Source organism: Aythya ferina (assembly GCF_964211825.1).
Source record: "Aythya ferina genome assembly, chromosome: 15".
NCBI lineage: Eukaryota > Metazoa > Chordata > Aves > Anseriformes > Anatidae > Aythya > Aythya ferina.
The window spans coordinates 16,065,201-16,084,528 of record NC_140314.1 but is presented as its reverse complement, the minus strand read 5'-3'; the positions used below and the strand labels follow the sequence as shown (position 1 = coordinate 16,084,528).

The following is a 19,328-nucleotide window of genomic DNA, read 5'->3' as shown; positions in this document are numbered from 1 at the left end:
CTGCCCTTCAGAACTGCCTCCCAAGGGATTCTGCCATCCAGTGTCCTTAACAGCTCAAAGTCTGCCCTCCAGAAGTCTAAGGCAGCAGTTTTACTGGTCCCCCTCCTGACTTCGCCAAAAATAGAGAACTCTACCATTTCATGGTCTGCCCAAGACAGCTCCCGACCACCACATCTCCCACCAGTGCTTTTCTGTTTGTGAACAGAAGGTCAAGTGGGGCACCTCCCCTGGTAGGATCACTAACCAGTTGCGTCAGGAAGCTGTCTTCGGCGCTCTCCAGAAACCTCCTAGACTGCTTCCTCTGAGCTGTATTGCATTTCCAGAATATGTCTGGGAAGCTGAAGTTCCCCATGAGGACATGAGTGACCTTTGTAGCTTTCCCTTGTTACATGTATGACATCAACCTATCTCAGCAATTTCTTGTCAGCTCAGCCAACCACATCAGAGTTTCTACATAAATATTCTGCTTCCTTTTCTTCTAGAGAATTATTACTTAAAATCTCATGTACATCAAACTTTTGCAAACCATTGACAAAGTCATCATCTAGTATTATAGATGATCATCAGAGCAGATAGTAGCTGGAGTCCAAGTTGCCACATGAGGAAAATACTAAACAACCTTTTTTCTAAATTTATAAAGTAAGTTCACGTCTCACATAGAAATGGCATATCTGTCATTTCTCTTTACCTCAGAATCCATGTCCTTTCCTTTGGGAAGTAGTCTCTGTAGCTATTCTTCTGTCGCGTTAAGGGGTGTAGCTGATTAACCGTTACGGGCCTGGTCAGATTCAGGGTACTGAACCAGTCGGACATTCACCAAAAACACATTAACCGTCTGGGGGTCCAGTCAGACATTCACCATCAACGCATTAACGGCCTGGGGGTCTGTTCAGACATTCACCAAAAATGCATTAACCGCCTGGGGGTCTGGTTAGATTCAGAACACTGAACTATCACGGATAACCACCCTCACCCTCATTGCACTCAATGAGAGTTATCACAATGCAATCAAGTATGGTTTATTACAGCAACAGATAATCAGGTTCTTTTGGATTGCCGGTGATAGTGACTGTCTGCAAAAGCAAGCTAGTATGCATAAAATACACAGGTGTTATAGGTGTTACAGGTGTTATAGGTGTTGTAGGTGTTACAGATGTTACAGGTGTTTATAGATGTTACAGATGTTACAGGTGTTATAGATGTTACAGGTGTTTACAGGTGTCACAGGTGTGCAGCCTAGAAATAAACGCGTTAAAAGGATCAAAGACTCTATAGAGATCTATAAGCAAGTATTCAGATCTCACCCAAAGGCGTCCCAATGGGGGGGGGGAAAGAGAGGCTCAGCCCGTCGACTGATCCCAGGAGTCAGGAGGTCCTAAGGATGTTGTCCTCAGGATGGTATCTCCCCTGACGGTGGTATCTTCCCTAACATCCCCTCTCTCTTGGGCCAATTTATATTATTTTCTGTCTTTTAGGTGGAGCTTGAGTGGCTCTAGTCAAGCATATCTTAGTTATGATTGGTGTAAAGTTTTCCCGTCTCCGTTTAAAGTAATAGGCTCCGAGGAATTCAGAGCGCATGCTCAGTGAGGGGTGGTCGCACCTTGGAGGCGGGTAGCTTTTGGGATGGAGGTGTGTTTTGGTATTATAATGATATTATAATGAGCAAAAAGTACACTAGGGTACAGCATTTGTCAAAACATGACAGGTCTTTGGCTTAGGGTGGCAAAAAGTGCAGCTTTGTGCACAAGAACAATCGAGGTCCCATCTGATTACAGAGCCTAGCCGTGGTGTCTCCACTCCACTCCACTCTACGCTCCGTGCTGATCCTTAGAGCTAGCACACCAAGTTTCCCAGCGCGATAGCATCTAAGGCTGGGAGCCTAGGGAACGCTCAGATAATGCAGTTATGCCCTACCCTGAAAGCCTCTTCAATGCTGTACCTTTTCCTTAAAAATGTGAATGTTAGTTTTATTTTCCTAGTTACTTCAGGCATTTACACCACATAATCCACCCCGTGACTATAGTCACTCAAGCTTCACGACAGTTGGAATATGTCGGGGATATCACAAACATTCTCGGATTGAGGTTTATCGAGTGTATGTACATTTTGTAGGGATGCCAAACATTTCATCATAAACCAGAGTTTAATATACAAACTAATTGTCAGTATAAAGCATAATACAGTGAGTATTAACAGAACAATAACAGGGTGAAGCATCTTGTAGAAGATTCCTGTGGCAGCTGGCGACCATCCAAAGTGTCCCACCAAAGGTGTCTCTCATCTCTCTTTACTCTTTCCATCACTCGATGTGTTTCTTGTGCATCATGATGGACAGTAATCAGTCTTTTGTCCATTTTCTCGGACTTGTGCCATCAGCTGCTTCAGGTCCTCACGTACCAGCAATTTCTTCACCAAGGTAAGGTTCATTCCAATAGGAGTAGCAGCAGTTCATGAAGCAGAATATAATTAGATGCAATAAGTTGATAAGAAGTGACAGGAGCTGAGTATTTAAAATCACATCCTAGAATTTTGGTAAAATTGCAAACACAAACATTAGAGTGATTACTGGTATCTACCACTGTATCATCTACGACTATGGAATCACAATGAGTTCTCATACAAACACAACCTTTCCCAATATATACAAGTACAGTTTCAAGGGTTTCATTAGGATATATCTCAAAGTGGCAAATATTTTGCTCAGTGTCAAGACAAATGTCTTGAGATTCCAGTGTGTTATTTTCACAGATGCACAATGCATGCATTTACATCAATTGTTTGCCACTTTCCTCCCTTTTGATGGGCCCATACTTTATGCTCTTTAGGATAAAGTATAGTTCCATTATGATTGAGTCCTAATGCAATGATTGGATATACATTGCATACAGTGGCATTACTTATAGTAAGTATAAAGGCAACAATTTTATCATTTTCTGCATAATGGGTAAAGTTGACTAATTGCCACCATGCTTGAAATTCTTTTTCAAATTCTGAAGCATTATCCCAAATCAATTTTCGAATTTCAGTGGGCAAAGTTCTTCCTTTTCCCTCTCTAATAATAGCTGCTGCTACAGATTGTATCCATAACTGCGCTTGGATGCAGCTCAAGGCAAGGAAGGTATTGCCTTGGGTTTTTCCAAGGGCATTTACAATTAATTGATGATATAGAAGCCATTGATTTGCTCCTAAAGCCAATAAGGATGATTTTATTGGTTGTTCCAGTTTCCTTAGGTCATCTGTAGTAGCAGTTACTCTACTCATGAGGACCTCAGCATCAATGCTATTTAATATACCTAATCCTGTCCCTAATAACCCAGTTGCATCCCGTGGCCCTTTTTAGGGACCAACTAGGGTCAAAGAGAATTTGTTATTGAATTATGTAAGGGCCTGTATTGAAGATGGAAGGAGTTAGACCAATGGGAGGCTGAGTCGGTTCGTTTTCAAATATCTGCGGAGGCAGGGGCTTCTTATCCTTTGACCATGAATTCAAATAGTAATTCTGTGCCTCTGTAACCCCAAAGACAGTACACAATTATAGGTTTGGTGAATCAATGTATACTGTCTTAATTTCAGTCGGCCGATTATAAGTGGATTGTCTGTCCAGACATGGCTTGAAGTTCAGCCATTCTTAGAGAATTGTTCCAACTCCATTCACCTTTGGAAAATATTTTGTTTCCATGTAGAACTAAAGTAGAGAGATTTAGGTCCTTTCTGTTTTGAGATGTTCCAGTGACTGTGCTATACTGTGACAATACATGGTTAAATGCCATGGTGAAACACCTCAGCTCCATGCACAGCCACAGTAGCTAAGTTTCCTTTAAGGTCTGTAATTGCATCAAGGTCGGGGTAAAGCATAGCATTATTAATCCAAACTGTTGATTCGTCATCTTCCAGCTGTCCATATACAGTTTGCTCAGGGTTCCTGTGAACACAAAAGAAAATAAAATATGCTCGGTTGTATTCAACCGGCAGGGTTAGAAAGAGCAATCTTTGATTTCCCATGCATAGTAGTTAGCACTATTACTACTGTTAGATACACAGAGGGCTTTCACTATCTCTGCCATGTTTGGAACTGCGGCAGTCAAAGGTGTAGTGTTAGCATTCAGCTGTCTGTAATCCACTGTAAAATGCCATTGCCTGGTTGGTTCCTTTACTGGCCACACTGGTGAATTATAAGGTGAATGGGTCCTTTTAATAATGTCTCTTTTTTCCAATTCTGTTACCACCCCGTCAATCCCCGTAAATACTGCTGCTGACAACAGATATTGCCGATCATTAATGATTTTAGCAGGGGATAAGGGTATGGATGTTTGTAACAGGCTCAGTCTCATGGTGCCTGAATCCCTTTGAAGTGTTGCGAAACTCCACACAGTTCCATCAGGGAGTTTCCACATACAACCATGCAGTATGTCAAATCCTAAAATATTAGCATATGCAGCACCAACTAATACTTCTATCCTGGTTAATTTTTGTTCCTCTGGCAACCAGAGAGAAATTTTTGCAGTGGGGCATTGTTTTTCCACACCATTGATTCCCGTGAATTTAACCCTGCGTTGACCAGGTGTTATGCTCAGGGTTCGTTCTGTCTCATGTGTAATTACTGACATTTGGGTCCTGGTATCAATACGAAAATTTACCAATATTTTTTGGGGGGTTCAACAGGAATGGCAATGATAGGATCAGAGTGTTCATTAGAGAGCCATTGAATTGTTCCGACACCACAACTCACTCTGTTCCCTATTAGGTTTGAACCTCTCTTTGAATTTGGGGTATCTGGGATTTTTAGTGTGGATTTGGCAGACTCGCCGAGAGTGGTCTTGGGATTTAATGCTGGCTGAATTTATCCAGCCCATTCGGTGTCCGTACTTATCTATGTCTTGTACCAATTCACTCCAGGTGGGAATAGGGGAGTTAGGATTTCGCCTACAACCACTATCATCATCCCTACAAGCAGCTAGTATGTGATTTTGGGTGTTTGCTACAAACATCTTAAGACAATCAGGGAGTCCACGGATGAGAGGGGTTAATTGAACCGGGTCAATAGGAGCTAACATCGGGGATTTCCTTAATTTATCTCTTTCATATATCGCCTGAATGCAGGCTGCTTTCTGTACTGCTACAGCCAAGTCAGCTCTTGGTGTGGTGGTTAAAAATACTCCAGGTCTCCAAAAGCCTCCTACTTCTTCCTTACACAACATCATTCGATCTCCTCCTTTAAGAGAAACTCGACACACATACTCCACTTCTGATTCCCCTGACCGCCTTGAGAACTTCTCCTGTATTTTAACCAACTCTGCTGGTGACAACGGAATCGTTCGCACAGTAGTACGGATTTCATCATTATCATCAACAGTAGTCTCAGTCTTAACCAAAGGTCTCAAGGAAATCGATTGAGGTTCAGAATCAGAAATCTCTTCAACACCATCATCACTGTCAGACCAGAAATCACTGTCCCAGCTTTCAGGTTCTACACAATGCAGCACTCCACGAATCTGCTTGACCGGAGCGCAAGGCTGTACTTTATTTAACAGATGACTAACCCTCTCCAGCAATTGTTTAAGATGATTATTCTCACTCACAAGTTTAGCATTTTCACTCACAAGTTTATCATTTTCATCCAAAAGTTTATCCACTCTGATTCCTAATGTTTTTCCCGTCTCCCTTTCAAAGGCCAATGATGACTTCAATATTTCATTCTCTGATTTCAAAGTGGTATGTTCCACATCAGAGATCAGTTTGGGAGCAGGAGTTTCCTTAGCTTCTTGCTGAGCACAAGACAAACAGGCTCCTAACACAGCACAAATCGCACCTTTACCCTTTCTTTGACCAATCTTTCGTGAAGCCTGACACTGCTCAATGCGCTCTACCACTTTCTCCTCATCTTTCCAAAACTTTTGGGAAAACTTCTTCCCTGCCTGGGAAGGGGCACATTTGTATTTTTGCAGACGTTTATCCATAGCAATCCTGCCGACTACGCCAATTTTACTGTCGCGTTAAAACTGTATTAGCTGGAGGTCTTGTGTTTGTACAGTCTTCCTAGGCCACCAAAAACTGAAGCTGTCACAGAGTATATGGCCCTGGTTGGCTGAGAACATCAGGGCTCTGACATTGGATTTACAAGCCATGATAATTTGGGCATTGCCAGGGTTTCAAAACAATCCCTGATTCCTCTCTCTAAACTGAAGCTAGAATTAGTTTCTAATGGTGGGATTTTAAAATTCCATCGCATAACATCACCATAGACTATTTCTATTGAAATCTGTCCTATTCATTTCACTCAAAGCAACTTAAAAAGACGGTTCACTAGGTAGGGTGAAGAATCAGTGTGTGTGCAGATGCAAGTTCAACTTCAGCTTGCAGGGTATCCCATTTAGCTGATTTTTATTTGTTGTTATCCATGGTTCCTCACGTTATAAAGGAATCCTGTCACAGAGAAAAACACTTCTCTCTCAGTGTATAAACTATGTCAGGTCAAACTCAGCCCAGAGAGGGCTAAGACACCAAGCAACAGCAGGATCTTGGATTAGACACAGGATACTTAGCAAGCAGCAAATGATTAAAGTGTGGATCTGGGGGCATGTGGAGATTTCTCTTCTCTTCCCAAACACCAAAATTGTCAGGGCATGCTGGAGCCTTACGGGATCATGGCAGCACTAGGAAAAATGCAGGGAACTGGCAAAGGTAGACAATGAAAGCAAAATCAAAAGAAGAAAATGAAAAAGAGTATAAAAGATGTTAAAACAAGAGGTGGGGAAAAGGGTTATCTGTGTAATAGTGCATATACATGTATATTGCAAAGTGAAGCCCTCAAACATTTGTGTAAGAGTCCAAGAGTATTTGAAGTAACTCCTGTTTCTCAGCTCTGAACACAGCTAGTAGCTACAGCATTAAAGACCAACCTTCATTTGTCTTGACTGAGAGGTCCTCATCACTTAAAAAAAAAAAAAAAAAAAAAAAAAAAAAAAAAAAAAAAAAAGCCTCTATTTTCTCATCAAGTATGAATGGTAGAACACAAATGGAAATGTTACCCATGTCTTTAAGCCTTGCTGTAGGAGTGCGTCTCTTTAGCAAGTTCAAAATTTCCTTCCTTAGCTTGTCAACTGACATTTCTGATTACTGTGAACATACCTGGGATCTTACTGTGCTGGTGACCTCGCTGCTGGGGACTTCATACACAGAAACATTTCCTGAGACAAGCTTTACTAATTTAGATATGCTTTCCACAAGTAAAACAATTAAACATTGCATATTAAGAAATTATATTAACTAATTTCTAAGCCACCTGAACTGCATTACTTCCATTGCATACCAAGCCAAATGATCAAGTTAAAATGAATCCCACTCTGTCCTTATGCAATCCCACTCTGTCCTCATCTTCGTGTCCGTGTTGGCCAGAGGAGAACAGAGATTATCCCAAATTATAAATTGAGGTAGTTTCTTTGCTTAATCAGGCAAGTGACAATACTGTTTGTCTGCATTAAAATCCAGCCAAAAATGGTTCATTAGAGATTGCATGCACCTTGTTCTACATTAACAGAATCTTCATTTAGCTCTTACAAGTCTTTGCAAATTCAGCTTGAGCATTTAGATACCTCTTCCCACTTTGCATATTTACCATGCCTAAAATTAATCAATGTTATTACTATTTGCACAAAATTCTATGCACATAATGGAGATGCAGAAAACGACTGTGTACACTCGATAATGGGATTTTCCAATTCAAGTTCAATTCACATACTACAGGTGGCTCTTCAGAATCATCCATAAAATAAGCTTTCTTGTAAGCAACTATTACCTAATGCTTAAGTAATGCCAGTTTAGATGAATATTTAAATACCAAGGGAAATACAGAGCAAAAGAATGGGTAAAAAATCAATCATTAGTCAGAACTATTAAAATAAATTCATGATGTTCGCATTTTTAAAAAACATTGCCACTAAGTAAACATGGGAAAACACGCCAACAAAAATGGAAATGTTTCTGTGAATGGACTGAAGGAATCAATACATACTTCCCAAATTTGAAGGACAATTCCAGCAAGAAAGAGATAAAAAAGGGAATATGAAAAACTATAAAACTCCTTAATAATCAACATATTCAATGACTGGTGACAAGTTTTGTAAGCAGCTCCTGGAGCACAAATCTTTCCTGCGTAAGCAAAAGGACTAGGGCTACACCCCTCATTAGGAGCACTAATGAGATAAGCACTAAAGGGTAAGAATAAACCACAAAAAATGATAAGGAAAACAAATTTAACAATTTGTTAAATTGCAGATAACTACACTGGAGAATCTGATCCTGATATCAGCAATAGGGATCTTTTTTTTTTTTTTTTTTAAACCCTGTAAAACCCTTTTAAAAAGTAACAGCTTTTTCCAGCTCAGGGTATTAAACTCAGCTCAGTGCCTTCCAGCTCCCAGTACCCTCAGGACACACTTCAGCTTCAGACACAGCCATGCAACAATTTGACTCAGCAAAGATAAGACGTTCAGGATTCAGTAGAAGAGTACTGAGAAAATTAAAATCCTACACATTCCTGAGATAGAATAGGGATGAGGCTCCACTGAGAGCCTGAATCAAACCATGAAAGGAAATACAGAGATTGAGAGAGAGAGAGACAAACCTGTTCATTGAGCTCATAACACACTATCAAAGGGAGGAAGAAACAGAAACTGGCTGTGGAAGAATATCTACTACAAAGTTGACTTTTTTTTTTCTTGACAACTTATTTTGCCTTACTCCTTTTTAAGTGCCACCAAAAGCCACATACATCCAATCCCTCATCTATCTGTCAAAACGCCCAAAGCTCCAGGCCAACAAGAAGCTGAATACATGGTCCCTCCAGCACAGAAAAGCATATTAAAATAAAACAAAAGCAATAAACTAAACTATGGTCATCCACTTACGTATGTTTCCTCCATTTCTTTCTGCTCATTATGCCATTATTCTGATAGACATTGAGGAGTATATGCCATATTAATAACACAGATGAGAGATCATTTTGTTATTCTTCATTCGATTTACAACGTAAGATCTAGGAATAAGATCACCTTATCTCCAACTTTCAAAAGATGCTGAGTGTAGAACTCACTGAAATTAATTTCTGATTTTTCTTCTTCTAATCAGACAACTGCAAATCATAATTCCTTCCATTCTCTAGGGTATTTTCAATACAGCAAATGTGATTTTAAAACTCTTTGATCAGGGGAGACAGCAGTAGCTGTTTCAAATTACCTTTTAAGTCCTATCTATCTGTGATGGTGAATAAACTAAAGAAGTTTCAAGAAGGCAAAAGAGAAAAACAACTCCATGAGGCAATTGTCTTGGGATTCTATCTTGATACCAGTTTATGCATGCCAAATAGGTTTTCACAGAAATAGGATCCATTGGATAAAGAAACAAAGAAATAACACAAAACAAAAAAACTATTCAGAACAATTAAAAAATAGACGATAAAAAGCAAGCAGAATTAATATTTCCCAGTAACGGAAATGCTGGCAAGTGCAAGAAGCAGTGTACACAGTTCCCATACAGGAAAGCAGAGACACATGGCTAATTTTAATTTTAACCTCATTTGAGACTGAAGCATGTGATTCACTGCCCCATTTAATTCAAAATTAAAATCAAGCATGTGCTTAAGTGCTTTGCTGGACCGAGGCCATACACAAGAGTTTCTCTGGTTGTGAATCCCTATGGTCATAGGTTGATTCAGAATTGAAAAGTCAAAACTTTCAGATAAAATACCTATGAAGGGGTTTTGTTTTGTTTTGAAGCAAGAATGCATTGGTAACAAAGAACCGATTGTTGGTTGCTTTTGAGAAACAAATGCAAAATTAACAAAACTGTAAAAAAAAAAAAAAAAAAAAAAAAAAAAAAAAAAAAAAGTTTTCAAAAGAGATTCATCTAAAAAATTCCCAGATCCTGACTATAAAGATCGATTACACTGTCCCATTTTTCTGTGGGCATTGTGGCCACCAGCCCTATGTATTTCTTCCCCTATTTTACAGTGTGTGGCTCACAGTCTGTGCTGTAGCGAAGACAGCTGAAAGAAAAAACTGTTATGAATATCCCCATGGAGCAATTTGGAACATAATTTCTGGCTGTCTTACCTCCTGGTTATCCCTCAGCCATAGCCTAAGTAGAGACATAATCCCTCCCTGTGCCCAGGGAAATGTCATTTCTAATGTCACCTCTCAAGCACCAGAGCCAAAACGCCTTTCAATGCCCAATAAATTTTCCAGATGAATGCAGAGGAGAAAGGAAGCCACAGTTCTGTCTTTTCCTTACTTTAAGTTATTTGTTACCTCAGTGCAGAACAGCTGGTAGAGCAGAGACAAAGTGAAGGAACTACTCCTACCACAGCTCTAAGCACCCGCAATGTTGTTGCATCACTGCAGCTCATCTACAGGTCTTAGGGAGCTTGGGAGTCACCCAGCACAGGAGGGTTTGAAGTGGGCACAACAGAAAAGAAAAGCTCCTTCATCTTTTTACCGCCTTCTCTCTCTCCTGCTCTCCTTCAGCCAAGCAAGATCAACCTACATCACTAAATATTTTATTAATGCTACAGCAGATCACTCTGACTGCACAGGTGTATAACACTCCTGCACTGTGTACACTGTATGTATAGGAAGAGACTGAGCTAAGCATTTTGTACAAGAGTACTATGCCATTCTCAGAGGACTACTTCTTTCCTCAAGAAAATCGGGGACAAACTAAGAGAACTAAGAGAGGGTGATTGATGCACAGGAAACAGAACTGCTAGAGAGCGCATCTTAAGGTCAGCTGGGGCTTTCCCCATTTGAGCATCCATCTCATCATTTCAGTTCTACACTTCACACTAATTGAGCCCAGAAGATTCTGGCCTGCCAGGGCTATTTGAGCCTAGAAGAATTAAACTGTAGAAATATGATGTTGATATGTTGTTAACTGTCTGACTATAGTCCCAGCGAGGAAAGACTCGAGTTCCAATGAAAACGGGTAAAGAAAAGAAATTAAAAAGAAACTTGCCAAAATAGAAGCATATCTGAAAGCAAAATTAAGCTCCCTTTCTCTTTATGACTCATCATTTTGTTGTAGAAACTCTGTGTAATAAATGATACATCTGGAAAATACGTTGCATGAAAATAATCTCAGCCATGACTACAAGAGAAATGGCAGAGACTTACCTGTGTTACTGAGCTCTTCTACCACTTTCCAGCCACCACAGGACAGACCTGTGTGACTGGCTGCTTTAAACACAGCAGCCTTCTTGCGCAGCTCATGTAAGCACAACTTTAAATTAGCATTATCAACATATGTTTACATGCATTTGATTGCAAAATAAGACATGCTTTTGTGCTCTGCTAAACAGAGATTTACAGAAACAGATAGCTGAAAGCTTTCTTAGATGCTGATCTGTAACATCCATGGGAAGTGCACCTTCTCAGAGCCAGACACCACATGCTGTAAACCTCCCTCCAATACTTTGTGTAGTCTTATTCCCTCCTCCTTTTTGGTCAAACAAGTACAGGATGCCATTGTCAGTCTTACCACCACATCAGTGCCCGTATTTGTAAGGAGCAGACTTTGATTACGTTAATGCTTCACAAGGCTCATTCTTAACCGAAAAACTGGGAGTCCTGACATACATATTTATGGGGGAAGCTGTATGTCAGAGGCTCACATGCTTGACATGGTACCTTCACTTGCCCAAAGACTGAGGAAATGGAGGTGTTTCCTTCCTTTGGGAAATAGGCTTGGAGAAGCTCCTCTCTCTCCCTCATCCTCATCCTATGCTGCAGTGGCCAGTGTCCCTCTCTATCAGGATAGCATCAGGCTGTCTGGCTATACTCCAGTCTCCTGCAGCTGCCACCTCCTTTCCTCAGTGATGCCAGCAATCTTCCACACAGAACTTGTTACTGGTAGCTCTGTTAGCCTGGTTATGCTGAAAGAATTCAGTGTGGATGTATCTTTGAACGGAAGTTTTGCCAATCATCATATGCCAAAATAAAGTACTAACATCATTTAATACCAATGGCATTAGGACTCCCATTACCTTACTATTCCTACTGATAGACTTGGGACTTAGCCTTTAAGGAGTTCTCACCCTGAGAGTATCCTTTGAAGGGTCTCCTTGAACAGCCTCGTGAGGGACAGGATCTGCTGGGGCTGGAAGTAGTTGCACAAAGATTTGGGACTAGAGCTCTGGTTCTGCTTATCTAATATGCCAGTTGGAGAAGCCTCATTAACACAGGAGAGGAATGTTCACCTTGCCTCTCTGCCTTCTCACTCTCATACAACACCATAGGTGAGATAAAATTATGGGTTTAAATCCCTCATCAAAGACCAGCCAGATTCCTGCAATACTGGTTACTATACATAGTTCCAGAGCCCTGATGTCTGTAGACATCAAGGAAAAAAAGGGTTATTTACAGATATCTATTGGATTTCCTTATCAATATGGAAAACTAGGATGGTTCTTTGTTAGCATTTACAGTCACATTTTCCCTTTGAACAGCTTGAGAGAGTCTTTTGAAAAAGACAACAGCTGAAAGCCGCACATAACCAAACACCACCAGGGCTGTAAAGAATAGCAAATGTGAATTCTTTTTCACTGAGCTTCCTTCCCAAGTCTTTGTGCTACTGCGTGCCTATTGGTGGACTAGTTATGCATATAAATGGACAGGGAGAAAATCTACCTGGGAATTTGTTTTGATGCCTTTTCCCCCCCTCTGTAGAATGGGGCTTGTCTGCAAAAAAAAAATGGATGAAGTGTAATTGCATTTTTTGTGCAAGCATCTTTAATGGTCCATGTTATAAATGAAGTCTCAACTCAATCTGAATTTAGTAATATTTATAAAAGGAATATTTATAAAAGGCAAGTAAACAGTGCTGAGTGCGCGGGGAGTCTGTGCTCTACCAACATGCACACACAAACATCAAACATTCTAAATATACAGAACATTGCTTTTACATACTAAACCCGAGTATGCCTATACACATGTACAACCAGAAAAGGTAACAAACAATCCTTTAAGTCTATTGCTATCAATGTCCATGACTGGGGGAGCATAGTTGGCCTGGTTGAAGTGCTCCCATATCTTCCATGACTTCACAGTCTCCATTTTCCATTTATTTTCTTGATTACAAACACTGGAGAATTCCAGGGCTAGTGTGCGAACAATGTCTCACTTTAAGTTGTCAAGCAACTCGGTCTTCAGGCCTCATGCACCCTGCTCTATCCGGATCAAAGGGAAACGTTTCCATCTCCTTTTCAAGGCCAATAGGGCCTGGGTCAAAAGGCACGTCCAGGTCAGCAGGGGGCGTAACAGCAAAAGCCTTCCATGGCTGTAGCAGCAGAGGGGCCGATGGCATAGCAGTCAGATCAGTAAAGGAGCCCGCAGCTCCCTCACTATCTGGCAAACCACATGTTTGTGATTGTGGCCCCACAGGGCTCTTTAAGGCCTCAGAGACTGCTCGCCAGGTGCCAAGCAATCCCACTGCATCCTTGTCGTTTTTAGTTGCAGAGTCCCACACCTTGACCTCAATTTGGTCCCATATTTCAGGATCATAAACTGATTGTTAAGAAGGAGAATAAGCTGTAAGGTTATGTTATATATAGAGTGGTAATTCGTGTCGAGAAAATGGTTGATATTAATAAAGAAGGGGGAGATTTGGGAATGTGGCCATGGGGGTTGGAAAGCCCCGTGGTTGAGATATAAAAGAGTTTAGAGGGAACAAAGAAAGGTGATTCAGGAGACTCCATGCAGTCTCCGGTTTCTTGTTCCCCAGCTGGTTTTCTTGTTCTCCAGCCGTTAAGGCATGGATGCTTCTGGGTGTTTGCTGTTGTTGTTACATTCAAAGTTGTCTGACCAATGAAAAGTTTTTTGGAAAAGAACTGCTGTGGAGAGAAGGGTATAAGAGGGGAGCCTGCCCTCGAGATTAAAAAAAAAAAAAAAAAAAAAAAAAAAAGCAGCACGATGAAGTTACATCAATAAAAAAGCAGGAAAAAGAAGTGAAGAGGAACAGGCTGGGAGAATGGAGACCAGGACGGGAACAGGCACTTTGATTGCCTCATTAAGATAGGTTCGGCCAAACTCAGCAAACCGCTCAGAGAAGCTCGTCTCTGGAAATAGGCGGCACTGTAGCTGGAGAGAAGCAGACCTGTGCACACAACTGCCTCTCGCTGGTAAGCAGTTGCGCATTATGGGGAATCATACGTCCTCAGGAACAAAGACTGTCCTGGTAACCTTACAGTTTATTCTCCTTCTTTACAATCGGACAGTTTATGAGCCTGAGATATGGGACCAAACTGAGGTCAAGGTGTGGGACTCTGCAACTAAAAACGACAAGGTTGCAGTGGGATTGCTCGGTGTGATAAATTAGTAGGGGTTTGTTCATTGTCCTTTGTAAGATACCACCCACCCACCACAAGACATCCTGTTTTGCCCCCACCTGAACACAAGCACAACGCACGATCACCGGAGGAAGAATAACGACCCTCAACAACAGACTGCGCATCCTCAGAACAAGTCTCGACAAGTCAACAAGTCAAGTCTCGACATGCCAGAACTTGAATGCTATAAAACAGTGACACTGGAAAGGGGAAGTTGTGTGCTGTTGCGGAGCGGAGACTCCCCAGCCGCCCAGCGCTGTTTTGCTTGTGTCTGCTTACTTGATTAATAAAATAATTTCAATAGACCAGAAAATTGTGTGCTCTAACTTATAACACTCAGCACCTGGCGAGCAGTCTCTGAGGCCTTAAAGAGCCCTGTGGGGCCACAATCACAAACATGTGGTTTGCCAGATAGTGAGGGAGCTGCAGGCTCCTTTACTGATCCGACTGCTACGCCATCGGCCCCTCTGCTGCTACAGCCATGGAAGGCTTTTGCTGTTACGCCCCCTGCTGACCTGGACGTGCCTTTTGACCCAGGCCTCTTGGCCTTCACAAGGAGATCATAGAATCATAGAATATTCTGAGTTGGAAGGGACCCTTAAGAATCATCAAGTCCAACTCTTGACACTGCACAGGTCTACCCAAAAGTTCAGACCATGTGACTAAGTGTACAGTCCAATCTCTTCTTAAATTCAGACAGTCACTGCTCGGTGCAGTGACCACTTCCCTGGGGAGCCTGTTCCAGTGTGCAACCACCCTCTCTGTGAAGAACCCCCTCCTGATGTCAAGCCTAAATTTCCCCTGCCTCAGCTTAACCCCGTTCCCGCGGGTCCTGTCACTGGTGTTAATGGAGAAAAGGTCTCCTGCCTCTCGACACCCCCTTACGAGGAAGTTGTAGACTGTGATGAGGTCTCCCCTCAGCCTCCTCTTCTCCAGGCTGAACAGGCCCAGTGACCTCAGCTGTTCTTCGTACGTCTTCCCCTCCAGGCTTTTCACCATCTTCATAGCCCTCCTCTGGACACTCTCCAGCAGTTTCATGTCCTTTTTATACTGTGGTGCCCAGAACTGCACACAGTACTCGAGGTGAGGCCGCACCAGCGCAGAGTAGAGCGGGACAATCACCTCCCTTGACCTACTAGCGATGCCGTGCTTGATGCACCCCAGGACACGGTTGGCCCTCCTGGCTGCAAGGGCACACTGCTGGCTCATATTCAACTTGCTGTCTACCACGACCCCCAGATCCCTCTCTTCTAGGCTGCTCTCCAGCGTCTCATCGCCCAGTCTGTACGTGCAGCCAGGGTTTCCCCGTCCCAGGTGCAGGACCCGGCACTTGCTCTTATTGAACTTCATGCGGTTGGTAATTGCCCAGCTCTCCAACCTATCCAGATCCCTCTGCAAGGCCTTTCCACCCTCATTCGCGTCCACAACTCCTCCAAGTTTGGTGTCATCAGCAAACTTGCTCAAAATACCTTCTATTCCTACATCCAGATCGTTTATAAAAATATTGAAAAGTACCGGCCCTAAAATGGAGCCTTGAGGGACCCCACTGGTGACCGCCCGCCAGCCTGACGCAGCCCCATTTACCATAACCCTTTGGGCCCTGCCCGTTAGCCAATTGCTCACCCATCGTATGATGTTTTTATTTAGCTGTATGGTGGACATTTTGTCCAGTAGGATCCTATGGGAAACCGTGTCAAAAGCCTTGCTGAAGTCCAAAAAAAATCACATCAGCTGGTTTCCCTTGGTCCACCATACAGGTGATCTTATCATAAAAGGAAATCAGGTTAGTTAGGCAGGACCTACCCTTCACAAACCCATGCTGGCTGGGACCAATGACTGCTTTGTCCCCCAGGTGCGCCTCAATAAGTTCGAGAACCATCTTCTCCATGATTTTACCAGGCACTGACGTGAGACTGACAGGCCTGTAATTGCTAGGGTCTTCCTTCTGACCCTTCTTGAAAATCGGCACATTTGCCAGCTTCCAGTCTACCGGGACCTCTCCAAATTCCCAGGATCGTTGAAAAATAATTGAAAGAGGTTCCGCGATGATGTCCGCCAGCTCTTTCAGCACCCAGGGATGAATCCCATCCGGACCCATGGACTTGTAGGGATCCAGGTGGAGTAGCAAATCCCGCACACGTTCAGGGTCGGTTGGGAGTTTGTCATCCCCACTGTCCCGGTCCTCCAGCTCAGTGCACCCTGGGTCCCAAGACCCATCAACGGCATTGAAGACAGAGGCAAAGAAGGCGTTAAGCGTCTCTGCTTTGCCTATGTCATTGTCTGTGAGGAGACCTTCCCTATCAAGGAGCAGCCCTATGTATTCTTTAGTTCTCCTTTTTCCATGATGGACATGTTTTTCTTCAATCTGGGAAGAACGGGATACATAAGGCCTGAAGACCAAGTTGCTTGACAACTTAAAGCGAGACATATTGTTCAAAAGTCAAAAAAAATGGAGACTGTTGTTTGTAATCAAGAAAAGGAATTTAAAATGGAAACTGTAAAGTCATGGAACTTAAAGGATTGTTTGTTACCTTTCCTGATTGTACGTATGTATAGGCATACTTGGGTTTAGTATGTAAAGCAATGTTCGGTATATTTAGAATGTTTGATGTTCATGTGTGCATGTTGGTGGAGCATAGACTCCTCGCACACCCAGCGCTGTTTACTTGCCTTTTATAAATATACTTTTATGTTACTAAATTCAGAGTTGAGACTTCATTTATAACAGTTAGCAGGACAGTCTTTGTTCCTAAGGACACATGATTCCCATAATGCGCAACTGAAGCGAGGGGCAGCTGTGTGCGGAAGTCCGCTTCTCTCAGCTTGAGCTTCTCTCCAGTTCCAGTGCGCCCATTTTCAATGACTTTCTGTATGAGCTTCTCTGAGCGGTTTGCTGAGTTTGGCCGAACCTATCTTCATGAGGCGATCAATGTGCCTGTTCCCGTCCTGGTCTCTGTTCTGCTAGCCTGTTCATTTTCATTCCTTCTGCTTCTTTATTGATGACATAACTTCATTTTGTTGCCTTTTCTATCTTGAGGACATGCTCCCCTCTTATACCCTTCTCCCCACAGCAGTCCTTTTCAAACAACTTCTCATTAGTCAAACAACTTTGCATATAACAGCAACAGCAAACACCCAGAAACTTCCATGCCTTAATGGCTGGAGAACAAGCAACCGGAGACTGCATGGCATCTCCTGAATCACACTTCTTTGTTCCCTCTAAACTCTTACATTCCTGATAGCCTCATCGTTAAGAGTCTGATGTTCTCATCAACCACGGGGCTTGCTGACCCCCATGGCCACACTCCCACATCTCCCCCTTCTTTATTAATATCAACCATCACCGACACGAAATACCACTCCATATATAACAGTCCAGAATAGTGGGGCTTCATTTTTTGTTTCATTTGTTGTTGTTATATTTTTTGTTGTTTGTTTGTTTTTAATCACATTAAGGGCAGAAAAGACAGGACATACCTATCCAAAAATAAGCAATAATCTCATGCAACTGGCCTAATCTACAGCCTCGGTCTCTCTTGTTAAGCTGTCTTGTTTTAAAAGTTTCTGGGACAAGAAACAGAGAATGAATCTATGCCTGATATTTAGGGTACTTACCTGTCACGAGTACTTCAAAAAAGTCAAGGATCTTGGTGTGAGCAAAATTCTTAGCAGGCAAAGTAAAACCTTCCAACTGATAGCTATTTAATGAAGGTTTGCTTTCACTACGTATTTACAGGTCTGTACATTCTAGGAAATTTTTATTTTTGTAGACTGAAAACTTACTTTTGAACCTCTTTTATTTTTTTTCCATTTTTTCAAGACAAACTTTTTCTTCATGAAAAATTCTCAAAAGTTCTTTCCGGCCCTAAAGCCAGACACATATCATTTGAGTGAAATTACTTCAAGTGAGCTCCTTGCCCCTCTCATGGAGATCACCAATCTGGGAAAAGATATGGATAGATGGATGGATAGATGGATGGATAGATGGATGGATAGATGGATGGATAGATGGATGGATAGATGGATGGATAGATGGATGGATAGATGGATGGATAGATGGATGGATAGATGGATGGATAGATGGATGGATAGATGGATGGATAGATGGATGGATAGATGGATGGATAGATGGATGGATAGATGGATGGATAGATGGATGGATAGATGGATGGATAGATGGATGGATAGATGGATGGATAGATGGATGGATAGATGGATGGATAGATGGATGGATAGATGGATGGATAGATGGATGGATAGATGGATGGATAGATGGATGGATAGATGGATGGATGGATGGATGGATGGATGGATGGATGTATAAAACAAACAAACAAACAAAAAAACTGTCTGGTTAAAGCCTCTCTCTATCTCCTTAAATTTTAATAAGATGTTTTCCAGCTAGTAAATCTCCCCTATTCAGCACAGCCTAGTCACTGCCTCCTTCTTCCAACAATCATATTTCTGTTTATCTGCCTCACTACGGATGCTGTAATTTCCTATCTTACACCCTCCTTCTCCCCTCATTAAGTGCTTTTCATCAAAGCACTTACACATATGCACAAGAATAGCCCATTAAAGTTAAAGCGTGTGTTTAAGTGCCATGATTTGCTGTATTAGGATGAAGTGCTGTATTGAAGTGCAGGACAGAATCTAATCCCCATAAATATTTTTTCGTACTAACTTGTTAGTCCCCAAGAAGTTCATAAGGTTCCAGACAGAAGCACCTGTTGATATCCCAAAGAAACACTGAGGACTTTTTCAACCTCCAGGAATTACTCTAAGGACTCAATAAACAAACACTTGCACTGATAATGACAAGTTACTGTTTTTTCTTCCCCTTTCATCAAATACAATATATTTATGAGAAAACTCTACTAGAAACTCATTTTTTAAATAATGTTTGACTCTTTTGACTCTTTACAGTATTTCAGGGAAGGAAATGGGTCTTGTA

The 19,328-nt window shown here is 42.0% G+C and overlaps 1 protein-coding gene and 1 long non-coding RNA gene across 4 annotated transcripts in view; both read right to left on the bottom strand.

The window, feature by feature from the left end:
* Window positions 1–1,003: 1,003 nt before the first annotated feature.
* Window positions 1,004–6,878, bottom strand: LOC311445136 (uncharacterized protein). The gene is made up of 2 exons (XM_084536886.1): window positions 3,656–6,878; window positions 1,004–2,521 (listed from the first exon to the last, which is right to left on the bottom strand). Exon 1 carries the CDS (start codon window positions 5,955–5,957, stop codon window positions 4,692–4,694), a length of 1,266 nt encoding a protein of 421 aa, XP_084393012.1. The 5' UTR covers window positions 5,958–6,878; the 3' UTR covers window positions 1,004–2,521; window positions 3,656–4,691.
* LOC311445139 overlaps window positions 1,004–19,328 on the bottom strand; it is a 91,125-nt gene continuing 72,800 nt past the window's right edge. For all 3 annotated transcript variants that reach the window (XR_014698232.1, XR_014698233.1, XR_014698234.1), the window contains exon 3: window positions 1,004–3,922. This is a non-coding gene — a long non-coding RNA (uncharacterized lncRNA). The remainder of the gene's footprint in view (window positions 3,923–19,328) is intronic.

What these genes read in the sequence shown, in the direction of transcription:
- LOC311445136 (XM_084536886.1), bottom strand. Translation starts at nt 5,957, where the DNA reads ATGGATAAACGTCTGCAAAAATACAAATGTGCCCCTTCCCAGGCAGGG.